The following is a 26,167-nucleotide window of genomic DNA, read 5'->3' on the forward strand; positions in this document are numbered from 1 at the left end:
ATAAACTATAACTGAATGCCACAGCATGGATTACTCTTAAAAACAGTATGTTTAGTGAAAAAAAGCCAGGTAAAAAAAGAGTACATACTGCATAATACCATTTATGCAAAGTGTTCAAAAATGGGCAAGACTAATCAGTGGTATTACAAGTCAGGATACTGGTTACCTAAGGGGAAGGGGTGATATAGTGACCAGAAGGGGCCCTTGAGTATACCTGCTGGGATGCTGGTGGAGTTCTGTTTCTTGATCTCAGTGCTGGTTACAGACATGGAATTACTTTATGGAAATTCACCGAGCTGTACACTTTTGATTTGTGTACGCTTCTCTATATTTCGACAAAAATTTTAATTAAAATTATGATATAAATCCTGCCTGTCTGGTTTTGATTTCTCTAAAGCCCCTTACTGGGGAATTTCTGGGTCTTCCAGAGAACCAAGATTTTCAACACCAAATCCTTACATTTCTCTCTACCTTGTGGCATATACAGACCCATTTCTTACTAAATAGATCTCCCTATGTCAGAGTCACTCTTCTGCTTATAGAGAGGACTGCAGCTCTTTATGTCTGGGTAGCCCAAAGATGCATGATAATGCTAAAGGATCAAGTTGCACTAAGGAGAAGAAAGGTTGTCAATTGCAGAATAGAATTTGAAGCAGTTGAAAGACTTTACTTCCCTGTTGACCATGTTGCTAAACTTCATAGGCCTTTATGGAAGATGTCAAGTCTCGGGGCCCTTATATCTACTCTGTTCTGGAGTCAGCTCAGGCCTTCCTGTCCCAGCACCCATTTGAGGAATTAGAGGAGCCTCATTCTGAGAGCAAAGGTGGGTAGTCTTCCTCTCTTTTACCTTCTTCTTGAACTGCTAAACACCTTCCTTCCTTCCCCAAACTCAGTTTCTCAGCTATTATCTAGGAGAATAATTTTCTCTTAAGAGTCCAAAGTTGGGAAGGAGCAAGGTTTACACTGCAAGAAAAAGCAAAGAGAACAAAAGAAAAAAAGAAAGAAAAAGAAAAAAGAAAAAGCAAAGAGAACAGAACCTGGAGCAGGGAAGACCAATGGGTGGCCCAAAGCTGTATGTGACTATGTGGAGCATCATGTGTGGCGTTCTAATGAGACATAAAAAAGAAAAAACAAAAGACTCAAATGCATTGAGCTGACTCTGAATAAAAGTAGTAGTATGTCCTTTAAAAACGTACTCCTTTAAAGAAAAATAAAATAAAATAAAATAAAATAAAATAAAATAAAATAAAATAAAATAAAAAGTGTACTCCTTTATTCCAACATAGAGAGACATGCAGTGATGTTCTAATCAATGAGACAATAAAAAATCTTTTTTAAATCTAAAAAGTTAGGTGATGACATTTCAGGAGAAAATTTATTGTGGGTCTTTATTGTGGTGACTTCTGGCCCCTTTCCTCAGTAGAGTAGGCCACTCTTGGTCTAGGTTCAAATAAGGGAGCAGGGTGGGATTCTTGGGGTAGCCCAGCAAGCCCTCTTCTCCAGAAGGAGTTCTCAACCTTTCAAGACTGGCTATGAATAGCCTGGAAGGATCTGTTGTTAACTGAGCTCTTTGTTAAAGCTGTTGACTCTCTCCATTTACTTCCAGCCCCTCAGTAGGAGGCTATTAGTCAATTTACTATCCAATGGGCCTCAGATAGGACAAGTTCAAAAGAGAGCAGGATAGTTCCAATTAACCTGGAGTTTTGGGGTCTGAATCTACTTCTGAAGGGAGTTCCAGGGGAGGATGAAGAAACCTACAATTTAGGAGCCTAGATAGAAAAGCTGGGAAAGTTCTGCTAACCTCTCCTAGGCATAAAATACTTCCCTTCTTTGGATGGAAGTGGGCAGCAGACACTAATGCAAAATGGCATTCCAGGGTCATGTGCATAGGACTCTGGATGATTTGCCTCACTGTGCCTCTTAAAATATTTTACTCACTGGGGTGCCTGGATGGCTCAGTCGGTTGAGCGTCCAACTTCAGCTCAGGTCATGATCTCACACTCCGTGAGTTTGAGCCCTGCGTCAGGCTCTGTGCTGACAGCTCAGAGCCTGGAGCCCGCTTCAGATTCTGTGTCTCCCTCTCTCTCTTCCCCTCCCCGGCTCATGCTCTGTCTCTGTCTCAAAAATAAATAAAAACATTTTTAAAAGATTAAAAAAATAAAATATTTTACTCACTGTTTACCTTGCCCATTTTTTTAAGAATATGAAGAAATCCTCTTAGCAGGTGGAAAGTAACAACATGGTCTCTTGACTGTGGTGTTGGATCCATGAACCTACATGTGTGATAAATCGCATAGAACTAAATATACACATAGGGGCACATAAACATTTTACAGAGGTATATCTTTGCCTCTGTCTTTTCCATGGCTGCCCCTGCCAGGTTGGCCTGACCTGGCTTCCTGCTTGCTCTTACAGATACTTCTCCCAGACAGCGGATCCAGAACCTTAGCCGCTTTGTGTGGAAGCAGGCAACGGTGGCCAGTGAACTATGGGAGAAGCTGACAGCCCGCTGTGTCGACCAGCACCGCCACATTGAGCACACTCTGGAGCAGCTGTTGGAGATCCAAGGGGCAATGGAGGAATTAAGCAATACTCTGACCCAGGCTGAGGGAGTCCGAGCCACTTGGGAGCCCATTGGGGATCTCTTCATTGATTCACTCCCTGAGCACATCCAGGCTCTTAAGGTATACAGGCCCCCTAACCTGGCTAAAGTCCACCCTGAAACCTGACACTCCTCCCAGACCATGTCCCTGCTACTGAAGCTTCATTGTTGTCCCAGGTTGTAACTGAGCCTTTTCCAGTTTATGTGCTGGATTTTGGGGCTGGTTTAGCTGGAGTCTCCTCTGTCCTTTTACTGTCTTCTCTTTCCCTGGTGTTTTCTGAGAGTAAAAAATGAAGAGAATAAGGACAGTGGCCCCCCTCACCTTCATCCAAATGGCCTAATAGCAAGCACCTGGATTGTGCTATTGAAACAAAAGTCTGGGTGAAGAAGGAGGAGTTGAGATGAATGACTAATGGTTCTTCTTACCTACTTTCTCTTTGCTGTGGGACTTGGGTCCTGGTTCTATAGATATTCAAAGAAGAATTCTCCCCTATGAAAGATGGAGTGAAATTGGTGAATGATCTGGCCCATCAACTTGCCATTTCTGATGTACACTTGTCAATGGAGAATTCCCGCGCCCTGGAGCAGATCAATGTTCGGTGGAAACAGCTACAGGTAGAAGAGAAGCCTGGAGTGAGCCAATGGAAAGAGCTTTGATATAACTAGGCTTGGGAGAATCTTCTTCTGGCCAAAAGAAAGTGAAGGGGCATTAAAGTGGGATGGGACCTCCATGGGGAAAGAATAGTAGAGCATTTGGGGCCAGGGAACAGTCTTCTCAACCTCTAAGCTGCAGGACGTAATTGAAATGAAGATTTGAGAGGGGCCTGTGTAAATGTGGGCATTTAGGGTCAGATAAGAAGTGACTGTGGCCTGTAATTAAGAATGCTCTTCTCTGACCCTTGGGAGTGATGTGGAAGCACTAGGAGTTAGGTGATCATGGAAGGATCTAGAGCCAGAGACGAGTTAGCCTGTGAAGGACTTCACAAAGATTTCTGGAGGTGCCTGGAAATCTCACACTAAATACCTGGAATGAATTCACTCTGCCTCTTTCCATAGGTGTCAGTTGGTGAGAGGCTTAAGCAGCTCCAGGATGCCCACCGGGACTTTGGGCCTGGGTCACAGCATTTCCTCTCCTGTACGTGAGACAAACTAGACTTCACTTAGCAGAACCGCAGATACCTTACAAGAGAGTCTACTCATGTCCCTTGGGGGTCTGGTAGGAGCCCAATATATCTTGGCATCCAAGAAGCAGTAAGGATAAAGCAGTGCAGTATAGTGGAAGAAAGGACAGGGTCTCAAATCAGAGAGACCTGGATCTGAGCCACTGCTCCTTGACTTAATAGTTGTGCAAGCCTGAAGAAAATAGCTTAACCTTTCTGAACATCAATTTTCCCATATGAAAAAAGAAGAGAAAATATTACCTAACTCATAGGGTTATGGGAATATTAAATAACTTGAAATTTTCAACAATATTTATTGAGGACCTAATGTGGGCCAGGTAGTGTTCCAGGCACTGGAGCTACATCAGTGAGAACAAAACAGACAAGTCTTTAGACTTATAGAGCTTCTACACTAGTAAGGGAAGCCAGAATATAAACAAATAAGTAAAATCTATATAAGGTAAATTGGTGACAAGTGCTGTGGGAAAAAACATAAAGCAGGGAAGGCATGAAAAGGCAGTGCTGGACTTAATGAGGGAGGCATTGCAATTTTGAATAGGGTAGTCAGAAAAGGCTTCACTGAGAGCTCTCGGAACAGAAACCTCAAGGAGACAAGGGAATGAGCCATGGGGATAATTGGGGGAAGAGCACACCAGGCACAGGGAACAGCAACTTCAAGGACCTCAAGGCAGGGCATGCCTGAGGAACAGGAAGGAGGCAGGTGTAGAAGTAATATGGAGAGGAGAAAGCGGGAGATCAAAAAGGGTAGCAGGAGGCCAGAGCACCGAAGGCCTTGTAGGCTATGGTAGGAACTTGGGATTTTACTCTGAATGGAATTGAGAACCTTTGGAGGGGTTTGAGCAGAAGGGCGACATTGTAATAATCCAGGTGAGGGATTATGGTGACCCAGGTCAGGGTGGTAGCAGTGGAGATGGTGAGGATATACAGATGTGAAAATTAGATATGTACACAAAGCATTTGGCAAAGTATCTGGCTCATAGTAGGAACTCAATAAATGTTAATGGCAGTTAGAACTTTGCTATTAAATAATCACTGGCATGCTATACCTATACCTATACCTATAGGTATAGGCTATACCTATAGAGGGCTCTTGTATCCAGGGAAACTGCAGTGAGGAGGTTTGCCAGGTGACTTAGCCTCTCAAACATCTGGAAGATAAAGACATGGAGCAGAGAAGGGCATCCTTTTCCAGAATTCCTCACCAGAGAGAAGTGGGCAATACCATTCCCCATTGTCCCATAGGACTGAGAAGCTTGACCTTTTGGGGGAAAGTTTTTGAGTCCCATGAGGAAAGTAGTCCACTTCATATCTCTAGCAGCACTGCAGCTGAATGGATAGAAATGACAGGCTGACCAGGGAAGAGATCATCAAGGTGGCTGAGGCCAGATATTCCTCTTCATGCCCTTGCCACATCATTGACACATGAGGGTATCGGTGACAATTTCTTCTTCCCTTGCCCTAACATCAGCGAGAGAAGTACGTTTATTAGTCTTGCCCCACCTTCAGGGGCTATTAAGAGCCGGTAATGCAAGTCAGACATCCCTGTTTTGGACTTAACCACCTAGTTGGGAGGATAGAGCAGGGGAGTCAACAGGAGCCTAAAAAGTATTAGTGGCCAACTTCTTTCTCTTTCTCTTCTTTACCAGCCTCTGTGCAGGTTCCCTGGGAAAGAGCAATTTCACCCAATAAAGTTCCCTACTACATCAAGTGAGTGACCATCTGAATTAGAAGTGGGTCATTCACCTGCCCACCCTCCTCCCTTGCCTATCCTTTTTTTCTCCCTGTCGCTGTTACTCCTTATCTGTTGGGATTCCTCCATCCAGTCCAGTTTTTCCTCCTACTCATCTCAAGAGCTCAAGACTCTGCCTGGGGAAGGGTGCTTTGGGATATTAATGGTCCACCCTCGGATCCTGAAGTTCCTTGCATCCAAACTATCACTGAGTGAAGCGCATATGTGTGTGGGGAGGGTGGGGGGTGGTGTGGACCCCGGTATTATTGATGCTTTTGTTTGTAGCCACCAGGCTCAGACCACTTGCTGGGACCATCCCAAGATGACTGAGTTATACCAAACCCTGGGTAAGAATTCAGAGTTCCTGTATAGGGTGGAGATCTATATAGCTGCCTTTTTCCTGTAAGAACAGAAGGGAATTCCATTCAACAAACAGATGGGGGTAGAAGGTAGCACCTTGTCATTTACCCAGTGGCCTTTCTTCCTTTCCCCTCTGCACCTCCCTCAACTGGAGGCTCTACATTCCTCCTAGACCATTTTACCATCACATTAGGGAATTATTCTTACAGACCTGCTTTGAAAGACACTGTCCAGGCTATGATGAATATGACTTCCGTGTGCCTTAGTTTTGGCTACTAAGAGATTCACCATTAAGGTCGCAAATTTTATCCATGCTGATGCATGTGAATATAGCTCATTCACTTTCTTTGCTGTAGAGTGTTCCATTTTATATACAACAGCTTCTTCATCCAGTCTACTGTTGATGGACTTTTGGATTGTCTATAGTTTGGAACTAGTAAGGACAGTGCTGCTAACCTCTTGTACATGTCTTCTGGTGCACATGTGCACGTTTTTCAGTCTAAAGGTCTAACATCATTTCAGTGTGTTGTGAACAGACTAGGAAATTTGAAAGTGCAACAGATCCTTTGCAAGAATCATATTCAATATTAATTTTGTTATGTTTTTACTTTATCAAAAATCTAGTAAGGTATTATCTCCTGAAATATTGTGATTCAGTTATTTATACAGGCACACATAGGGTGCACATATTGGACGGTGATATCAAATGAATGTCTTACTGTGTATCTTGGTCAATAAATGCTTGAAAATCACTGCTCTAGGATATGTAGCCAGATGTGTTGTGGGATATGTGAATGTTCAATTTTACTAGGTACTGCCAAGTTGTTTTCTGAGGTGGTTGTATCAGTTTATACTTCCACCAGCAGGTCCTTATTTATCCACATCTTTTCTAACACTTTCTGTTTCTTTTTTTTTTTTTTTTTTTTGCCAATCAAGTGGGTGTAATATGGTATCTTGTGGTTTTAATTTGCATTTCCCTGATCTGAGTGTGCCTCTTTCCATTCTTTGTAGCTGATCTGAACAACATTAAGTTCTCAGCTTACCGCACTGCCATGAAGCTACGCAGAGTCCAGAAGGCGCTGCGTTGTAAGTTTCCCATCTCACTTCCCCGCAGCCTTCACCCTACTCCCACTCTTCCTCATCTGCTAGCTGTTTTCCACTTTGATTCCACCTTGGCCAGGGTTGTTGATTGGCTTGTCTCCAAAAGCTGGAGTATGCTGGTTGTGGGCACCTGCTCTTTCCAGGGGCTTTCCATTGTTTCCAAGCCCCAGACTTGTTTCTAAATTAACCCATAACTATCCTCCTCCTTGTCCCTTCCCTGCCCAACATGGATAATCAAGCAACTGTTTTGTGGCAGGAAGTAGTCCAGCCCAAGGTTTGGAGCCATCAGGGGCTTGTGTTCTTTTGCCATCTTGGAGTTGGTTATTGAATGTAGCAGAACTATTGAAGCAAGTGCCAGTGGTTAGGGGACAATGTGGCTATAGATAAAATGTGCTTTCTGGCCTTTCTTAGGAAGACTATCCATTCAGTCTTCCTGGCCCAGGCATGTCTGACTAGGCTGGTTCCATCATTCCAGATAATAGAAAGTCCTCTTGAGGCATGTCACATTTACCCAGACATACCTGAGCCTTCATAACTGGTATCTAGGTTCTCAGAACAAGGTTCATGAACAAACCTGTTTGCTGTTGAAATGTGTGTAAAGACAGAGAAATGTAAAATGAGATTTGACTCCTTGGGAGTTAATACAACAAAGGAGGTGAATTTATTCACATCCTACCATCTTCTTGAAACTGATGCCAAAGAACATATGGGTATATACATGTTTGGGGTTAATTTCCAGGGCCTTTCACTGCCATCCCCCTCTTCAGGATGAGGATCTTGGTGAAGGACAATCTTGTATCATACTTATAAATGGATGGTCTGGAGATTCAGTCAAATTTGGTGATGCCAGTGGTGTTATCTTCTCATGTAGTCCTAGGAGTTCTACTTTTGGCTACTCTCCCTCTCTTTTCCTTCCCAGTGGACCTGGTAACTTTAACCACAGCCCTGGAGATCTTCAATGAGCATGATCTGCAGGCCAGTGAGCAAGTGATGGATGTGGTAGAGGTCATTCACTGCCTGACGGCCTTATATGAACGGCTGGAGGAGGAAAGAGGCATCCTGGTCAATGTGCCACTCTGTGTGGACATGAGCCTCAACTGGCTCCTCAATGTTTTTGATAGGTAAGGGCCTGTACCCCCCCCCCCCAGAAGCCTCCAGGATGAAATCCAATGGGATATCTGAAGTGGGCATTGTGAGAAGGGGTCACTCCCACAGTGGACTTGGACTTAGCTCAACTTGGGGCATGGTTGGCACAGAGCCCTGCTGGGATAAAGTCTGTCAGAGAAATTAATGCCAAGATGTTAACCCTTTACATATATTCATGTTCTCAGTCTCTTCTCTTAAACCTAGTGGTCGCAGTGGAAAGATGCGGGCGTTGTCCTTTAAGACCGGCATTGCATGCCTGTGTGGCACTGAAGTAAAGGAAAAATTGCAATGTGAGTACAACTCCAAAGTCTGAAGTGGAGTTGGGTGGAGGGAGAGGCGTGATAGGAGGAGGAAGGGTGAAAATAAGCAGAGGGTAGGTCTTATGACTCAGCAGAGCACTACTCAGGCTACATTCTAACAGTGGTCCAGGCTAATGCAAAAACCCACAACAGTCAAAGGCTAAGATGGGTCTAAGACCTGTTATTATTTCCAGTGTTACTCCAAGGATTTTGACTTCTTCTGACCTAATATAATTAGTTGACTAAGCTCTGAGTTGGCTTCCTGGGGTATCCAAGGGCCTGACTTCCTAGTGCTATTTTCCTGTGGCCTATCAGGCTCAGCCCTCCCATAGTCTGAATCTCAAGCCATGTCACACATTCTACTAGAGACGCCCCATGTGATTACATGGGCAGGGCACAAAAATCCCCAGTATCTGGTAGGTGAATAGTATGCATTTCTGTAGTTTTTAATCTCTCTGGTTTATACTACCTTTGCTTTCCCCTCCATCCTCCATCTTCTGTATGGCTTTTTGTACTTTTCTGCAGCAGCAGTGTTAGTTGTCAAGTGCTTAATGTGTGTTGACCGTTGTGCTAAATGTGGTGAGTACAAGGTCCAATCAGACATGGTCCCTGCCTTAGGTTGTGGACAGTCCAGAGGAGGAGATAGAAGTACACAGAAAGCATTTTTGAAAGTGTTAATTAGAATAATCTGAATGGCAAAGGATATGTGCTATATCAGATCACAGAAGATGGATGACAGTGGCCTGGGAAAACTTTAAAGGGAAGGAGACATAGCAAAGCATGTTCATAGCAATGATATTATTTATTTCTCCCAATATTCCTTTGAGAAGGAATGGATACTAATTATTTCTTCTCAATTTTCAAGTGAGGAAACTGCAGCATAAAGAGGTTCATGACTTATCCAAGGTCTTACAAGCTAGCCAGTAATGGACCCAGAACTAAAATCCAGGCCATATGCCTTCCACTTCTGAGTATTTTCTAAGCCATTGGTGATGTATGAGACAGACAAGAACCGCTGAAGGAGCTTTGCTAAGATTGCGGTAGCATGGGGGTAGTTCTCACAGGGCAGATATAGCCCATGTTCGAATATAAGTACCATAGTCTATTGCACACATTAGACTATGTTCTATTAGACCATAGTCAATTAGGTGATCATCTCCTATTTGTGGATGATCCATGTCAGTGTTTGTTTCCATTTGTGTGGAGAGTTGAGAGTTTACTGTAGTGTCAGATGACATGAGCTATGTGAACACGAGGGGACTCATGATCAGGCACACCTAAACTCCACACCCCTTCATCTTGCTTCTTGAGAATCTGTTTTCCCAGCAGTGCCATATCTGTGTCTGGCACTGGTCTGACATGCAGCCCGCTCTCTGTCTTCATCTCTCTCTCTCTCTCTCTCTCTCTCTCTCTCTCTCTGATGCTCTCTCTCTCTTTGTGTCTGTCTTGCTTTTTCTCTCTGAACACAGAGATTGCTCTTTTTATAAATCATGGGCTTCTAGAAGATCAGGGATAGATCTTTAGGTATTCCAGTTTCAAAAGTCATTAGCTAAGTCTATGTACTCTTTCCTTGTCTTCCTTTTCTTCTCCTTTTCCTCACACCATTCGCTGGCATTCCTGCATCGGGGTTGGCCATGACTTATGGTGGGGCCAGCAGACCTCTTCAGCCAAGTAGCCAATTCAGGCAGCCAGTGTGACCAGCGCCACCTCGGTGTCCTGCTTCATGAGGCTATTCAGGTGCCCCGTCAGCTGGGGGAAGTGGCAGCCTTTGGGGGCAGCAACGTGGAGCCCAGTGTCCGTAGTTGCTTCCGTTTTGTGAGTATGGGACTGGGTAGGGATGATGAGAGGGAAGGTGGGAGGAAGGGAGGGAGAACTACGAGTGAGGCTTTCAATCTGAACTACTCAGATGTAAAGGAGTTTCTTCAGAACAACAAAATAGAGGGTTCTCTGGGCTTTTAAGTCTAGAGTCCTACTGGGGAGAGTGCCAGCTCAACTAGGACAGGGCAGTAGGTAGACACCTCTGTAGAATAGGCCATAGGCCAACCCAGGCCTTGCTGGTTCTCCTGTCCCTGTGAGGAGTACCATTCTAGGAACGCTTTGGGCCCCACTCATTTCCATTGGGGTTCTTGTTTCTCTAGAGCACTGGGAAGCCAGTCATTGAAGCTTCACAGTTCCTTGAGTGGGTCAACTTGGAGCCCCAATCCATGGTGTGGTTGGCTGTCCTGCATCGGGTCACCATTGCTGAGCAAGTGAAGCATCAGACCAAGTGCTCTATCTGTAGGCAGTGCCCCATCAAGGGCTTCAGGTAAGGAAAGCAATACCTGCTAGAATGATAATGTTAAATAGGCCATGTTACATATAAAATCATATATTATGAAACAATGTACATATTCCATAATTATATAATTACAGCTAATCTATGGTACGCTGTTATATGTTGTTGCAATCCTTTCTACTACTGAATGTTTAACTTTTTAGAAAATCAGAAATGATGAAATATTTTCTTTTCTTTTAGTTTATATTATGAAGTATTCCAGACTGACAAAAAAATGTATAGAAAAGTAGGGGGTGGGATGGCGAAACAGCACAGAAAGGGAAGTAGTTTGTTCATTGTCTCCCAGGGAATATTAAGTAGACATATAAGATCACCTGTGTACCAAATGATATGCTGGCAAATGGTTCACAACTGACTCCCCAGAAAGCAAAGCAAACAAACAAAAAACAAAACCTAATGTGTAGTATTTGCTAATTTCCATGATGTAAATACTCCCACTGTGGCTGATGTCCAGGTACCCACAAGAGGTTGAGAAGAGATGCATGGTTGTACACTATTTATAGCAGAGATGATAGATTTAAACAACCTCAAGTGCATAGATAATAGGAAAATAATTAGGAGGTGATGGGTTCTGGGTATGTGTTACCTTTGTTTTTAATATCATTTACTTAATTGTGAGTTTAGTAATTTTTTATAATGGTTGTATTTAACAACTGGCTTGGAAAATCCCTGAAATTTTTAACATCCACCACCAAGCTTAAGAAAGAAGGCCTTATTGCAATACATTTGAAGTTTCCCTGGTTACATTCTCCAGGCTTTCATCATAAAATGCTCAATTTTAAAACTTTTTAAAGCCTTAAGGCACTCTCTTTACAACTGCCCTGCTTTCTATAAGCAAATGAGGCACAGACGTGGAATGTGACTTGCCCAGTTTCACCGTTGGTTAGTATAGATCCAGGAATAGACGTTGGATCCTCTTGACTTCTCTAAGTCCAAGCATTTCACCATTGTGCACTACTAGGTCTGGTCTGGGGAGTTCAGCCAGGTTTTGGACCTGGATCTTATGGGCTAGTCAATATTTAGTAATAATAGAGTTATTTTTATAAACAAGTTTTGGAAATAACTTAGCCGACTTGCCCAAGGCTGGTAGAATAAATGGCCTTTGAATTGGAAGTGTAAGTTCTCCAACGTAGGCAGTGGTACCTGTTAGACTGAACCCTTTGGGGCTATTTTTGTTTAGAAAGCTGTTTGAGGGTTGATAGGGGGTGGGGAAGAGGGGAAATGGGCATAGAGGAGGGCACTTGTTGGGATGAGCACTGAGTGTTGTATGGAAACCAATTTGACAATAAATTATATTTAAAAAAAAAAGAAAGCTATTTGACATCATGAGCTCTTTACCCCTTCCCACTTGAACCCTTTTAAAAAAGATGGTGAGGCAATGCTATTCCCCACACTTCCTAGGAGTCTGAGCATGTAATTTCATGGAGGTTTGTGGTCTTTAGACTAAGGCTAGTTATCTAGTGAGGATGAAGCCACTGTTATGTATAGGAGGTTGAGTGCATTATGACTCCATGTCCCGCCCCCTTCTAATGTGTGTGTATATATTTGGATGTTAGGGAAATGGGGAGGTCACTATGGTACATTGGATCCTCTGTCTTATCACCTCTCATCTCCCCAAGGTACCGGAGTCTGAAAGAATTTAACGTGGACATCTGCCAGACCTGCTTCTTGACAGGCAGGGCCAGCAAAGGCAACAAGCTGCACTACCCCATCATGGAGTATTACACCCCGGTATGGAGCCTCCAGGCCGGGCAGGAGGGGGAAGCAGTTCTCAGGTTCTAGGCCCTTGATCCACTTTGCCAAGCATGGACTAACTATATTCTGCCACTCACCCAGTTGCACTCTCTCTGTTTCTCTGTCTCTGTCTCTGTCTCTGTCTCTCTCTTTCTCAAAAAAAAAAAAAAAAGCATTCACTATTTTCCTTCAGGGAAAAGTTTCAGGAAAAAATAGAGAGAAAGGAAGTTCCCGGCAACTAGACTTCCATTGCTTACTTTAATTTTTCCTACATAATTTCCCGAATTGCTCTGTCACCTAGTCTTTACCTGCTACTTTGTCATTTCTTCCATACCTTCTAGTCAATACCAAGGTTTGTGCTCAAATTACTCAGTCTCTTGGAGGTTAGAAAGGGTATGTTCTTTACCTGGGTCCCCAGATTCCACTTGGTTTTCATTGGGAACTGTGCCCTTCATTGCCACCTGAGTCCAGGTGGGTCAGCATTCCTGAACTCCACTCATAGAATTTCTCCTGTGCTGTATTCAGGACGCACAGCTCTGTGCTTAGATCCCTGAGCTAACTCTACTCCCCAAACTCCTTTATCCCTTTCTGCCCCATGGATACTCCTGAAGTCCCAAGTATATTGCCATCTCTCCCCACTTCTTTCTCCCACCCTACCACCCCAGTTTTCAACCTGTTTCCCCAGAATCCATCCCTGTAAATCACCATCTTTTCTCCATATTCTGTTGGCACAGAAACATGTGTGACTCAGTGGGAGCGGGGAGCTTGCCCTTTATTTTTATTTTATTATCACTTGAAAATAAACATTATAGGTTTGCACCCTAAGTCAGGCTCTGTGCTGACAGCTCAGAGCCTGGAGCCTGCTTTGGATTCTGTGTCTCTGTCTCTCTCTGCCCCTTCTCCGCTTATGCTCTTTCAAAAATAAATAAACATTAAAAAAATAAAAATACCCTCAAAAAAAAAGAAAATAAACATTATAAAAATCATGCATGGAAAACTAGATGGAGATGAGAGACTGAGAATGCTGTACCTCCTGCATTAACAAATATATACTTACTGTAAAAGAGTCCAATAATATAGAGGCATATAAAATATAAAAGTCCCCCTCTCTCCTCAGCCTTGCTCCCACTTCTCCAGTCCAACTTCCCAGAGGCAACCAGTGTTCACAGTTTCGCATTGTACCCTTCTCGACATTTTTCTGGGAGTGGGGCTAAGATTAGATTACCAGTCATGTTCCCTGCTCTAGGGGAGCACCTTCGAAGCCATTAGGGTGAGTCCCTCTGCCCTGTCTCCCCCTAGACCACATCCAGTGAGAACATGAGGGACTTTGCCACAACTTTAAAGAACAAATTCCGCTCAAAGCATTATTTCAGCAAACACCCTCAGCGAGGTTATCTGCCTGTGCAATCAGTGCTGGAGGCTGACTACAGTGAAACGTGAGTACCAGTGGGTGGGCACAGGCTGCAGGCCTTGCTGAGCTGGGGATGTGCTGTGTAGGGGCTGAGTCCCACATGGGCTAGAGGAATGTTCCAAGGCAAACCTGACTAGTAACAAGGAAGTTCAGCTTGTGCCTGACAGGAATCTGGCCTGAGAAATAGATTAGAATCCAGTCTCTGTATCCTGTTCCCATCAACTCTTTCCCATCTCCCTAATTTGGTGGTAGGGGGTGGGGAGGGTTGTTGTAAGGTAACAGACTGCTCAGCTACCCATTCTTTGGCTGCCTGAGTCTGCTGCTTTCTTCTAGGCTGGCTTCTTCCCCGATGTTGCCACACGCTGACACACACTCCCGCATTGAGCATTTTGCCAGCAGGTACCACTGGGTTTGGAGGAGGGAGATTTTCAAGAGTCTAAGGGGGATGGGGTTTTCAGTCAGGGCAAAGAGAATGGAGTCAAGACCAGAGGGACGTGCATAGTGGGGTATGTGGCAGCCAATGATGCCCAACACTTAAGGGCAGTTGGGGCAGCCATCAAAGCTAATGATCCCACTGTGGGATTAGAGTCTTGAGATGAAAACAGTCCCCACATCCTGCTTTCCCTTCTGTTCCTGCTCTTTCTTCCCAGGCTTGCTGAGATGGAAAGTCAAAATTGTTCCTTCTTTAATGACAGCCTGTCCCCGGATGACAGCATGTAAGTTTTCACAGCTGCTTATTTTCCAGGAATAATTTTCTTTGGGATCCCCCTGCCACAATTTGGGAAGGATATATCCTCAAGATGGTGAGGGGAGTATGGTGGCTAGGGTCCTAGAAGCCCCAAGGAAGGAAAGCTGCTTTCTGGGCACAGTATTTGGTAATAGAAGCTCTCTATTGATGGATTTGCCATCTGCCCAGGTCCCTTCCTCTTGTAAGCTCCCATCTTTCTATGCCTAGTTTTGAAGGAAGAAGAATATGCCCTCATTTAAAGTTGCAGAAATGAATCATTATCCTATGCTCAAGATGCCAAAGCCCCATCTAGTGCCACATCCTGGGGAGACATCAGGGACTTAACTGAAGTGTGACTTGAGAGATTCCCTGGTGCTATAGGTCAGAGAAGGGGCCCTTTATTCCTAGGGAGATTCCTGGCATGTTCAGGAGGCTTAGAAGCTGCTGGTCCTGATTGGGACTTAGGCAGTGAGCCCCTGGGTGGGTGAGGAAGCAAAGGAGGATACGGTCAGGGAACAGCACAGAATGGGAAATGATTTGCTCATTGTTTCCCAGGGAGCTTTAGGTAGAACCCAGAAGCCCCAGCATCCTGAAAACCCTCTCTCCTATACCCTCAACCATGACCTCTGCCATCTTATTTTTTCATCCCTCTTAAACCTGAATATATAGCCTTTCCCTTTCTATGTGACTTAGAAGTGAATCTTCCAGCATATGTATCCTGAGGCCTGAGCTGGAAGCTGAGAACTCATGCCCTGTGATGTTTCTTGGTTCAATGCCTGGCCACCTCCTTTTCCTCTCCCCACACCCATGCAGAGATGAGGACCAGTACCTGCTGCGGCACTCCAGCCCCATTACAGACCGGGAGACAGCCTTTGGACAGCAGGCTCCATGCAGCATGGCCACAGAAAGCAAGGGGGAGCTAGAGAAGATCCTGGCACACTTAGAGGATGAGAACCGGTGGGTATGGTGATGGCACAGATCTGTGTGGGTTTGAGAGTCAAACAGCTTGAATTTGAGTCTTGATGCTTCCACATCCTAGCTATGTGGCCTTAAACGAGTTACTTATATTGTGATCCTCCATTTCTTCATCTATAAAATAGGGATGATGATAATAGTATCTACCTCCTAGGGTCACTTGTAGAATTTCAAAGGAAATCAGGCATATAAATGTGTTAGCCAGTACCTGGATTATCATAAGGTTCAGTAAATGCTAGCTATTATAATAATTAATTGAATCCTTTGAACTCAACCCAAATATTTTCAAGTACTCAGTAGATGCAAGCAGAGAGAATGCAAACACAGAGAATTACAGAAGACAGTATTCATGTCTCTGCCCTCAAGGAATCTTCAGTGTTAGAAATGGAAAGAGGTACTTATCACTTACTGAAAGTAATAAAACAAGAGGAGAGTGGCACTGCATGTAGTGTTTGAAGACTGGCAGAGGGAAGGTGAAGATTACAAGGATGACACTGATGTCCATAAAGTACGGGTGGCAGTAGGGGTCTGAGGAGGGTCCAAGCCACTTTGGGGGAATTCAGTAGAACCCAAAGAATTCCTCAGAACAGTGTTTCTCAAACATTAGTGTGCATACAAGTCACTTGGGGAATTGGGTAAAATGCAGATTTTAATTCACAGGTCTGGGGTGGGGCCAGAGTTCTACATTTTTAACCAGTTCCCAGGGAGGGGTGAATGCCCATGCTGCTGGCTCACAGACTACTTGGAGTGGCAAGTCCTCAGAAAAGGACTGGTGTGCCAAATCTTCATTATTGGTTCAAGACAAGATAAGTAGAGAATAAGCTTTTAGAAACTTGTATAGCAATTTGACACTGCCATGTCATCCAAGCACATAATTAGTGGACTTTTCATTGAATAAGGTATAGACCCATTTGAGTGTTGTTGAACTTGTGTGGCGTGTCATGTGTGGCATGAGCTATGTACTAGCCATACGCATTTGGACCACTCATTGGTTCACAGTGATTTGAAAACCACCCCCACCCCCGCCCCAGGATTTTGTTACAGATAGTTTGAGAAGCACTGTATTATATCAGCAGTGGCCTGGCCCTGGAAAACATTGGTGAGGGAATGGTTCTGTTGCAAAAGTAATGTCCCCTAAAGTAGACCATCTCTTTGGAACCTGTTTCTTGATGACTCAACATGGATGTTCAAAGTGGGCCAAAAAGGCGGGTAGTGGAGAGAAGAGGCAAGATGGGTGGTCTTTTGTTTACATCTTCCACTGGAATCTAAAAATCTACAAATGGAGTAGGTGAGTCAGTGGCCCTAATGCCTCATTTATTTGCAGACTGTGTTTCTGTCTGATTTTAAGGTCAGAATTAATCCCTGAAACAGCACATCAAAGCCCTAAGACATTTGTTATATGAAATGTCAGCTCCCTCTGCTCCAAGGCCCAAGGATGGCAGAGTAAATGACATATGTGCTGGAGAAGAAATGGATATGGCTGTTCAACCAAGAACACAGCTAGGGTGGGGGTGGGGGTGAGAGAGCAAAGGGGTTGCTCACACTGAGGTATGAGCAGACATCTGGGACCTGGACAGTCAATACTTTGTTAGGGCCATAGGTCTTAACTCCTCTGTCCTTGGCAGGATTCTCCAGGGAGAGCTGAGGCGCCTGAAGTGGCAGCATGAGGAGGCTGCCGAGGCGCCCACCCTGGCTGAGGGCTCTGCTGAGGTAGCACAGGACCACCACAATGAGGAGCTTCTGGCTGAGGCCCGGATCCTTCGGCAGCACAAGAGCCGCCTAGAGACACGCATGCAGATCCTTGAGGACCACAACAAGCAACTAGAGTCTCAGCTGCAGCGCTTAAGGGATCTGCTCCTGCAGGTGAGGCTGAAGCCTGAGAAAGGACCAGAGCAGCCCCCGAGGGGAGGAGAGGTGGAGAGCACAGCAAAGGGGTGGAAAGAAAGAGCTCCTTGGCAGTGGCTGTTGGATGACTTTCTAAAGAGAACTGGGCTGACAATTAGGAAAGGTGGAGGAAGGAAGGGGCTGGTATGTCTCATTGCTTGGCCAATTCTGGGTGCTCACTTCTCCAATGACACATTTGAATCTGGTATTGAAAGAACAAAGTTCAAAGAATCATCTGAAACCTTGATTTTGCTACTATGATGTTTTCTAGAAAGAAGCAGGTTTGAACGGCCAAGAAAAAGTTTTTCTGGGAAGGGAGCTCTTTGTTAATGTTTGTCCCTTTCCTCTTTGAGAAGTAGTATATGTGATATAGTGAAGCTATGGAGTCAGACAGCCCGGGGTTTGAATGTGACTCTGCCAATCATTGCCTGTCAGGTGTTAAGAGTGAATTACCCTCACTTATCCCCAGTTCCCTCATCTGTAAAACAGGGATAATAATATATCAACTTCATGGAATTGTGAGCATGTAATGAGACAGTGAATTTAAAGAATTTAGCACGATGCCAGGAATAGTAAATACTTTGTAAATGTTACTTATCACAGCTGACCTTTAAACAACACAGGTTTGAGCTATGTGGGTCCACTTATACGTGGATTTTTTTTTTACAGTACAGTAAGTGTATGCTCCCTTCCTTATGACTTTCTTTTTTTTTCTTATGACTTTCTTAATAACATTTTTATTTTCTTTAGCTGACTTTATTGTGAGAATATAATATATAATACATATATATAACAGTTCACTATGTTATCAGTAAGTCTTCTGGTTAGCAGTAGGCTATTAGGAGTTAGGTTTTGGAGAGAATCCAAAGTTATATATGGATTTTTAACTGCACACAGGGGGGTTTGGTGCCCGTAACCCCTACATTGTTCAAGGGTAAACTGTATTGTCACTCTATGTACCAATACCACCCCATGCTTCTTCCCCAGATCCTCCAAGGGATAGCCTCTAGATGAATTCCTGGAGGTCTTAACGTATGATATTATATCACAAACAGAGGATCGGGTGTACAACTCTATATTTTCAGAGAGAACTGGATTTTAAATAGCTTAATTATAGCCAAGATGACAGCAAGAGACCTTTAGGTGCAATGCCATCCTTATACAAACTGGGAACCTTTGACACATGTTGTCAAAGGAAGAAGGTAACTGGTAACTAAATATTCTAAGAAGTTTCTTAAAAGGAAGAGCCACTGTTTGGGGCACTACCAAAAATTCTTAAGGTCCAAGGGCAAAGAGATGGGCATGAGGTCTCCCTTCTAAGCTCAGGAGTCTGTTAAAGTAAGTTCAGGAAAACAAAGCCATTTAAGTCATGCCTTACCTCTTGCTAGCCACCCACCGAACCAGATGGCAATGGCTCTGCAGGCTCATCCCTAGCTTCCTCTCCACAGCAGTCAGAAGGCAGTCACCCCCAGGAGAAGGGACAGACTACTCCAGATACTGAGGCAGCAGGTAAGTTCCTCCGGCCCCTCCCAGCCCCTTCTATGGCTTCATCCTGGCCCAGATCTTCCCAAGGCTCTGCTAGGGCTGGGACTGGTTTCTCCTCATGGCTTTGAGCTTAGCTTCGGGGATGATGGGCTTATTGATGGATTCATTTGTTTGCTTATTCTACACATGTATATTGAGCACCTTCTATGTACTAGGCATTGTGTTGGAACAACACAAATGCTGTAGGTTTGTCCTTCAGCTGGCCGCATCCCACCTCAGCCCCTTGTCCTCATCAAGGAATCTCTAGTTCTCTTCCCAAATCTTTCTTTTCCAACATAGATGATGTGGGGTCAAAGAGCCAAGATGTCAGCCTGTGCTTAGAAGACATCATGGAGAAGCTCCGCCATGCCTTCCCCAGTGTGCGAAGCTCTGATGTGACTGCCAACACCCTGCTGGCCTCTTGATGGAGCCAGTTCCCCATCCTATAATCCATAGTCTTCTGGTTCTTTCTGGTCAAAGTCTTCCTTCAGCCTTCACCCAACATTTCCAGTCCCTACCAGGCCCACATTCCTCAGCCAGAGTTATTTGGGGTCTGGGCAGCAGCAGGGATCCACTAGTATGTGAAGTGGATGTGTGAGGACTGGGGGAGGAAGACGCATGATTCCTCCAATTATAGAAATGTGCCCTTTAATCCACAAGTTTGAGATTAGTCCCTTAAGTATGTCTCTGTTGCGGTCCAGGCAGATGACACTTGGAAGCCATTCAGATGGGGACAGAGAAGCTGCCTTACAGAGCTAAGCAGTGCCCATCAGCCCCTTTCCCTTCTCCATGGAATTATGGAGATAAGGAAACCCAATGACTCCAGGGTTCCAGCATTATGAACCCACAGGAGTTAGTCCTACGCTCTGGCCCAGCTCAGGGAGGCAAAAGAGTATCTCTGAGACTTCCCCCTACCCCCAAAAAAGTGCCCGTGAAAATGTCTGGGCAGCATGTGGCATACTATAGTTTGACGGCATATCTCTAGTCATCCTGATGCTACCTAGATGTCGTTTCCCCCTAGAATATCTGCAGTTCCTTCTGCCTCAGGCCCTGGCAGGCTTTCCTCAATGAGGGGGAACAATTCGTTCTGATTCCTACTTACACTTTACATTTGGAAGCATTAAAGAAATACTTAGGGCTTTGGTTTTTTCCCCAATCATCCTCTTTCCTGAAGGCTTCAGCATCCTGAGACACCAGCTGAGTTGCTCTAGGAACCAGCTGAAGCCACCCTTGGCTCTTCTGGGTCTGCCCTCAGAGCCCTGGGGTAGAGGCAGCAGCTTGCTCAGCAAGCAAGTCTTGCTCTACTTGGGTGAGGAAGGGGAAGCCACTCACCAGCCTGGAGGAGTGTGACCGCCCAACACTCTTGCAGGCTGTGACCCTTCTTTCTTTTAGGCTGAATCAGATGAAGTGGCTCACTGTCCCTAGCTAATCATAAGGCAGATGCGAGTGGCAACCTTAAATAGTGGCCTCTTCCTAGGAGCTACTGGCCACACATCAGGAAGCTGGCCACGTTCCACCCAGACAACAGCAAGGCCTTCCTTTGCATAAAACTGTTCTTTCTAACTCTGGAAGGTGAATCCAATCCTCAAAGGAAACTAACTCTTCCTAGGCTACATATACCATAATCCTTTTATCCAGAAACTGTTCGAAGTAGATAGTGGGGTTGGGGGGAGGGGGGTAATGGGCTTGGAAAATTTGAACAGTCAAAGCCCACTTAGGCAGTTTTCTATCAAAAGAAGCTTTATAACCTAGAACCCCGCAATTGACTTAATTTGCCTAAGTTTATATACATATATATCTATCCTGCATACCTACTGTACATCAGTACTCCCCTGGCCTTGCTCACACATTAAATTCTAATACCTCTCAAAGTATTAATGTTCTGCCTTGCTCTTTGTTAGCCCCAGCCTCTGGTTGGACTGATAGATGCATCCTGGCTGCCCCCACCAGGATGTCTCTCCATTCATGTCTGGGGTAAGCTATCCTTAAGACCAAAGCCAACAGAAGCCTGTGGCCACAGTGGAATCTAACGGGAAGAGTCACTCTGTTCTCTTCACTCATTCAAAATTTCGTTCCCTTGACACCTGGGCCTTGGATGAATTTTCCTGGGCTCCCCTAAACAATGGTTCAGGTGCCAAAATAGAGCAAATGTGAGTCCTACTCATCGCATGCAAACAAGAAGGAACAGATGGGCCTTTATTGACCTTTGCCAGGCTTTGACTCAGAGAATACCCTCCAGCCCCTTCCAGGTCATAAGTCTGGCTCAGGGACTCAAAGAAAGCAGCAGTTGCCACCAAGGTCAGGAGGGTGTGAGATAGTTGGGGTGCTCTGTTATAATAAAGCAGTAGGCCAGTGGGTAGAGCTTCTGGGAGGTTAGATTTATCTGCTGCAGGGGAAGGAGGGCAGCAGCTTTGATCCAGAAGCCTAGGATTACCTCCTTCTAGAATTTCCAGGGAGCACTAAGCCACAGGTCCAGGGCTAACCGCATCTGCCTTAGTGCCCATGAAGTCTCTGAATGGGAGGCCTGGGTATCTGGATGTATGGTGAACAGGTTGTGGGTGGGCAACAAACACAGGGCATGGGCATCTGTCCATGGGAAGGAGGCTGTATTTGTAGGGGCATAGTTTGTAGGCAGGAATGGGGGAGAAGACATTTGCTATAGGTCAGGGAGCACAGGGTCTTTGAGGCATATCCTGCCTAAGGCTTAAGAGGGCAGATGTTATGAAACAATCTTTGACCGGGAAAGTCTTAGAAAATCCTTCCCATAACCCCCACCTCACCCAAGAGATCTTGGGCTGCCAAGGGCCTGTGGCAACCGTGGTGGGCTAGGCATAGTAGAGAAGATGTAGATCTTGCTATGTAGGATTTGTGCTGTAGGTGGACCGATGCAGCAGGTTGAATTCTCACTAATGGGGTCACTGACACTGTGTGTGTGGTCCTGTGTGTACCTTAATGCCTGAGGTGAATGTATCACTCAAGGGTCCAGTGACAGTCACTGCAGCATGTGTGGGCAGTTTGCCCTCAGTGAGGTAAATGGATCCTTGGGCACGGTGAATCCAAATTAGGGTGAGATTTACTGAGATGTGTTGTATGTTGTTAAGCATCTATCATGTATCATGTCTCCTAGAGGTATCTTTTTTGTGTGATGCTGCATAATTTATGGCCCTGTACTGGAGGAATAGTAAAGGGGGAGTTTTCTGGGTAGGCAGCCTAAGGAAAGCCTCTGACTTGTGAGAAGGAACATGAGTGTTTGCTGGGGTTGTTGTCAAGTAGTATCAGGGAACAGTTAGGACTGATAGGCGATTTATTCTCGATAGGATCTGGCAGAGGCCAAAAAGCTGTTATGAAGGTGCCTCTGCTCAAATTGAGAGCAGAGCAGGGTCATGTTGACTGGGAACTTGTTAAAAAAGGCTGACTGGCTGCAGAACATCAAGCTGTTTGTTGGATGGTTCCCTAAAGAGGGCCCTACCCAGGAGGATACATGCCCTCCCCTCCAGAATGGCAAGGCTGAAATCAAGGCTCTCAAGTGCCCATTTCTATCAAGGCCCAAACTTTAAAAATATTTCTCTGTAGAGAAACCTGTTTGAGTTTCTCATACTCCAGGAACTGGGCTGGCAGGCCACAGTAATGAGAAACCCTGACGTCAGGCAGAGGCCAATGCTGGGAGATAGACGTTTTCCCTCCAGGTTAATTTTGAGGAATACCCATGCTGCCTGAGGTGTGTGTTTGGAATCTGGGCTCCATGTCCAGCTTCATGCTAGAACATTCCTGGAACACACATTCTCAATGGCCAACTTGAGGCCTCTGAGACCGTTTCAGGCCAAGAATCTCATTAAAGTTCCGCTTGCATAGGTGACAGCTAGCCAAGAAAGTAAGCTACCTTAAGGTGAACAGTCCTGGGAGAGAAACTGGGGGGCCCTACCCCCGGGCTGTGGAGACTGAGCTGCTCAGCTGGGAAGCTCAATCTCTGGGCCTCCCTGCCAAAATCTGGCCCTGGGAACAAAGGAATACTTCAGCTCTTTCTTACTCTTTTAACACCAACGGCTGTGGGAGAGGGAAAGGCTCAAGGCCAGGAATCAGCTCCCAGCCTCCATCTCATCCCACAGCGGCTGCATTTGTGGGCATGGGGGGATAGGTGGCTGCTGAATGTCCTTGCTGTCTCCAGGGCAGTATTGGGTCCCAGAGTGGAGCTTGCTATGCTGTTTGCTGGCTGCAACAACTGGTCTCAGGAATGGAAGTTGGGGAAGGGATTCGGGGCAGGGGGAAGGTGGCCAGTGTGGCACACAGGTCTAGAAATGGGACAAAGTGGGTGGGACTGGGAACAAATTGGTTAACTTTGCCACTCACTGTGGTGCTTTTCCCCTTTCCCTTGAATTCTGCTTTGAAAAGAATAAATTTGTATTTGTTTACTTTGGTTCTTCTGGTTATACTCTGACTCTTGGGTGTGGGAAGAGAGGGTGGGCCAAGAAGCCACAGGGATACTGCAAAACATGGGCTACCAGATGAGTTCAACACCTGCTGGACAAAACAAAAACCAACCCACCTGCACTAGCCCCATCCACTACTGTTACCTGGATTGGTTACCTCTCAAGATCCTATACAAATTAGCCAGTTATCCCCTCATGGGACGAGCTTTCTATACCAATGGTTAAGTAACCATCCTCATCAATCTGAGGGAGTTTTCACCAGCCTGAAGCAATGTGAGAAAAACCAGAACAATGCAGTGACTTTCCATAAAGATACATTTACTCAATTTAAAGGTCTATATTTTATTATCGGCATATAATTTTTTGGAGTGTGAAAATGTCCCTGTAACTGGGGCAAAGAAACTATGGCAGTTTTTTTTTAATGCCATTTTTCTAGCAAAATAAGACCCTGGGAGTCCCTCTTCCCCAACACCAATTTTTCTTTTCTCACCAATCTATAACACCACTGTCCAATAGAAATATAATGAGAGCCACATACACAATTTTCTAGCAGCCATATTTAAAAAATAAACAGGTGAATGGGGAGCTTGGGTGGCTCAGTCGGTTGGGCATCTCACTTCGGCTCAGGTCATGATCTCGCTGCTCATGGGTTCAAGCCCCACAATGGGCTCTGTACTGACAGCTCAGAGCCTGGAGCCTGCTTCGGATACTGTGTCTCCCTCTCTCTCTGCCCCTCCCCCACTTGCATTTTCTCTCTCTCTCTCTCTCTCTCAAAAATAAACATTAAAATTTTTTTTAAATACATAAAAATGAAAAAATAAACAGGTGAGGAGCACATGGGTGGCCCAGTCAGTTAAGCATCTGACTTCTCAGGTCATGATCTTGTGGTTCATGAGTTCGAGCCCCACATCGGGCTCTCTGCTGTCAGCATGGAACCTGCTTCCGATCCTGTCCTCCCCCTCTCTGCCCCTCCCCCACTCTCTCTCAAAACATAAACTTAAAAAATATATCAAATAAACAGGTGATATTAACTTTAACATTTAACCCAGTATATCCAAAACATCATTTCAACATGAAATCAGTATACAATGAGATATTTTATATTCCTTTTTTTAAATTTTTTTTAACGTTTTTATTTATTTTTGGGACAGAGAGAGACAGAGCATGAACGGGGTAGGGGCAGAGAGGGAGACACAGAATCGGAAACAGGCTCCAGGCTCCGAGCCATCAGCCCAGAGCCTGATGCGGGACTCGAATTCACGGACCGCGAGATTGTGACCTGGCTGAAGTCGGACGCTCAACCGACTGCGCCACCCAGGCGCCCCTATATTCCTTTTTTTAAACTAAGTCTTAGAAATTTTCAAACAGGCTGACAGATTCAGCTGGAAAGAAACAAGAGACCCACACAGATCCAATTTACTACTCATAGAAGCCAAAGCAAGATCAGCAATGGTATCACCTCCTTGCATCCCTTGTTCCATAGGTTGCCACTGAAACAAAAGGGGCCCAAGGACATGCAACATGGATAGTGGGACATCCTATTTTTATGGCCTCCAGCTGTACACTTTGGGGGTGGTACGGCAGGCAGAAAGTCCTATGCTTAACCTAAATGAGGGAGGCAGATGAGGAACTGCCTCCCAGAAGCCTCCCTCGAGACAGGGAGGTGAGAAATGGTCTTGTAGTGACTTCTCATGAGACTTCCTATCTTCCCATGTTTCTGGAGGATCACAGGGCATTCTGCCAAGGCCTGGGTCAGCCTGCAGTTGAGCCTGCCTACATGGCCTATGCTAATAGTACAAGGTCAGCATGGCACCAGTTACCCTACAGAAACCCAGTGTGTATTTTACACTTACTGCACATCTCAGCTCGAGCTAACCAAATGTCAAGTGCTCAAAACCCACATGTGGCTAGTTGATACCATATTGGACAGCACAGGTCTGTAATATATAAAATTTAAAATCACTGGGCTGTAGAAAAAGAAAACTTCATGAGGTATCACTGTGTGTGTGTGTGTGTGTGTTAGGGTGAGGTGGGGAGTCAGGGTGGCAGTAAGCCTTGGGTGACTGGAGGGCAGTGGGGAAGCAGTTACCCTGGGTTACAATGAGATGTGGCAGCAGAGGGAATGCAAGGCCACTGCAGACGCACGGACTCACCCTTGCCCCTTCCTGTTGTCTTCCCTTCCATCCTGTTTCTCAGCAGAGTTCTGGCTGCTCTTGGGCTGTAGTATTGGATAGAGGCTGAACTAGGGCTCTTCTACCTCTATCACCTCTAGATGCCACCTGTGGCATATATGCCACCCTCACTAGCCTCAGTCTCTCCAGCCATGTCCCCAGGATGCTTTGTTATCTGTTTCTGCTCCAGCCCCCTGCCTTCCTTTTTTTAAGTTTATTTTGAGAGAGAGAGAAAGCACGAGCAGGGGAGGGGCAAAGAGAGAGTGAGAGAGAATCCCAAGCAGGCTCTGTGCCATCAGCAAAGAGCCTGATGTAGGACTTGAACTCACGAACCGTGAGATCACAACCTGAGCCAAAACCAAGAGTTGGGTGATTAACCAACTGAGCCACCCAGGTGGCCCCCTCTGCCTTCCTTCATCTGTAAAGGGCTATCTTCTTTTCAAACCTTGCCTCTTCCCCCACACCTTCTGCCTCTAACAGTCCCCTTCTCCCACTTCCCTTTCTTCTCATCTTTTAAAGCCTGAATTTCTGAAAAAAATCTTTTTTTATATATCATCTTGG

At 45.2% G+C, this 26,167-nt stretch overlaps 1 protein-coding gene across 1 annotated transcript in view; it reads left to right on the forward strand.

Annotated features, from left to right (window-relative positions):
* The window catches only part of DRP2 (dystrophin related protein 2), a 41,946-nt gene extending 18,524 nt beyond the window's left edge, over positions 1–23,422 (forward strand). The window contains 19 exon segments of the mRNA XM_043569584.1: positions 703–823; positions 2,416–2,684; positions 3,071–3,217; positions 3,659–3,737; positions 5,430–5,490; positions 5,798–5,859; positions 6,884–6,958; positions 7,893–8,094; positions 8,324–8,409; positions 10,076–10,233; positions 10,557–10,723; positions 12,373–12,484; positions 13,787–13,923; positions 14,232–14,297; positions 14,549–14,614; positions 15,439–15,582; positions 17,226–17,463; positions 18,873–18,993; positions 19,309–23,422. Of these exon segments, the coding sequence (XP_043425519.1) occupies positions 703–823; positions 2,416–2,684; positions 3,071–3,217; positions 3,659–3,737; positions 5,430–5,490; positions 5,798–5,859; positions 6,884–6,958; positions 7,893–8,094; positions 8,324–8,409; positions 10,076–10,233; positions 10,557–10,723; positions 12,373–12,484; positions 13,787–13,923; positions 14,232–14,297; positions 14,549–14,614; positions 15,439–15,582; positions 17,226–17,463; positions 18,873–18,993; positions 19,309–19,433 (2,436 nt within the window). The 3' untranslated portion in view covers positions 19,434–23,422.
* The last annotated feature ends 2,745 nt before the right edge of the window (positions 23,423–26,167 follow it).

This window comes from Prionailurus bengalensis, chromosome X (genome assembly GCF_016509475.1).
Source record: "Prionailurus bengalensis isolate Pbe53 chromosome X, Fcat_Pben_1.1_paternal_pri, whole genome shotgun sequence".
Classification (NCBI taxonomy): Eukaryota; Metazoa; Chordata; class Mammalia; order Carnivora; family Felidae; genus Prionailurus; species Prionailurus bengalensis.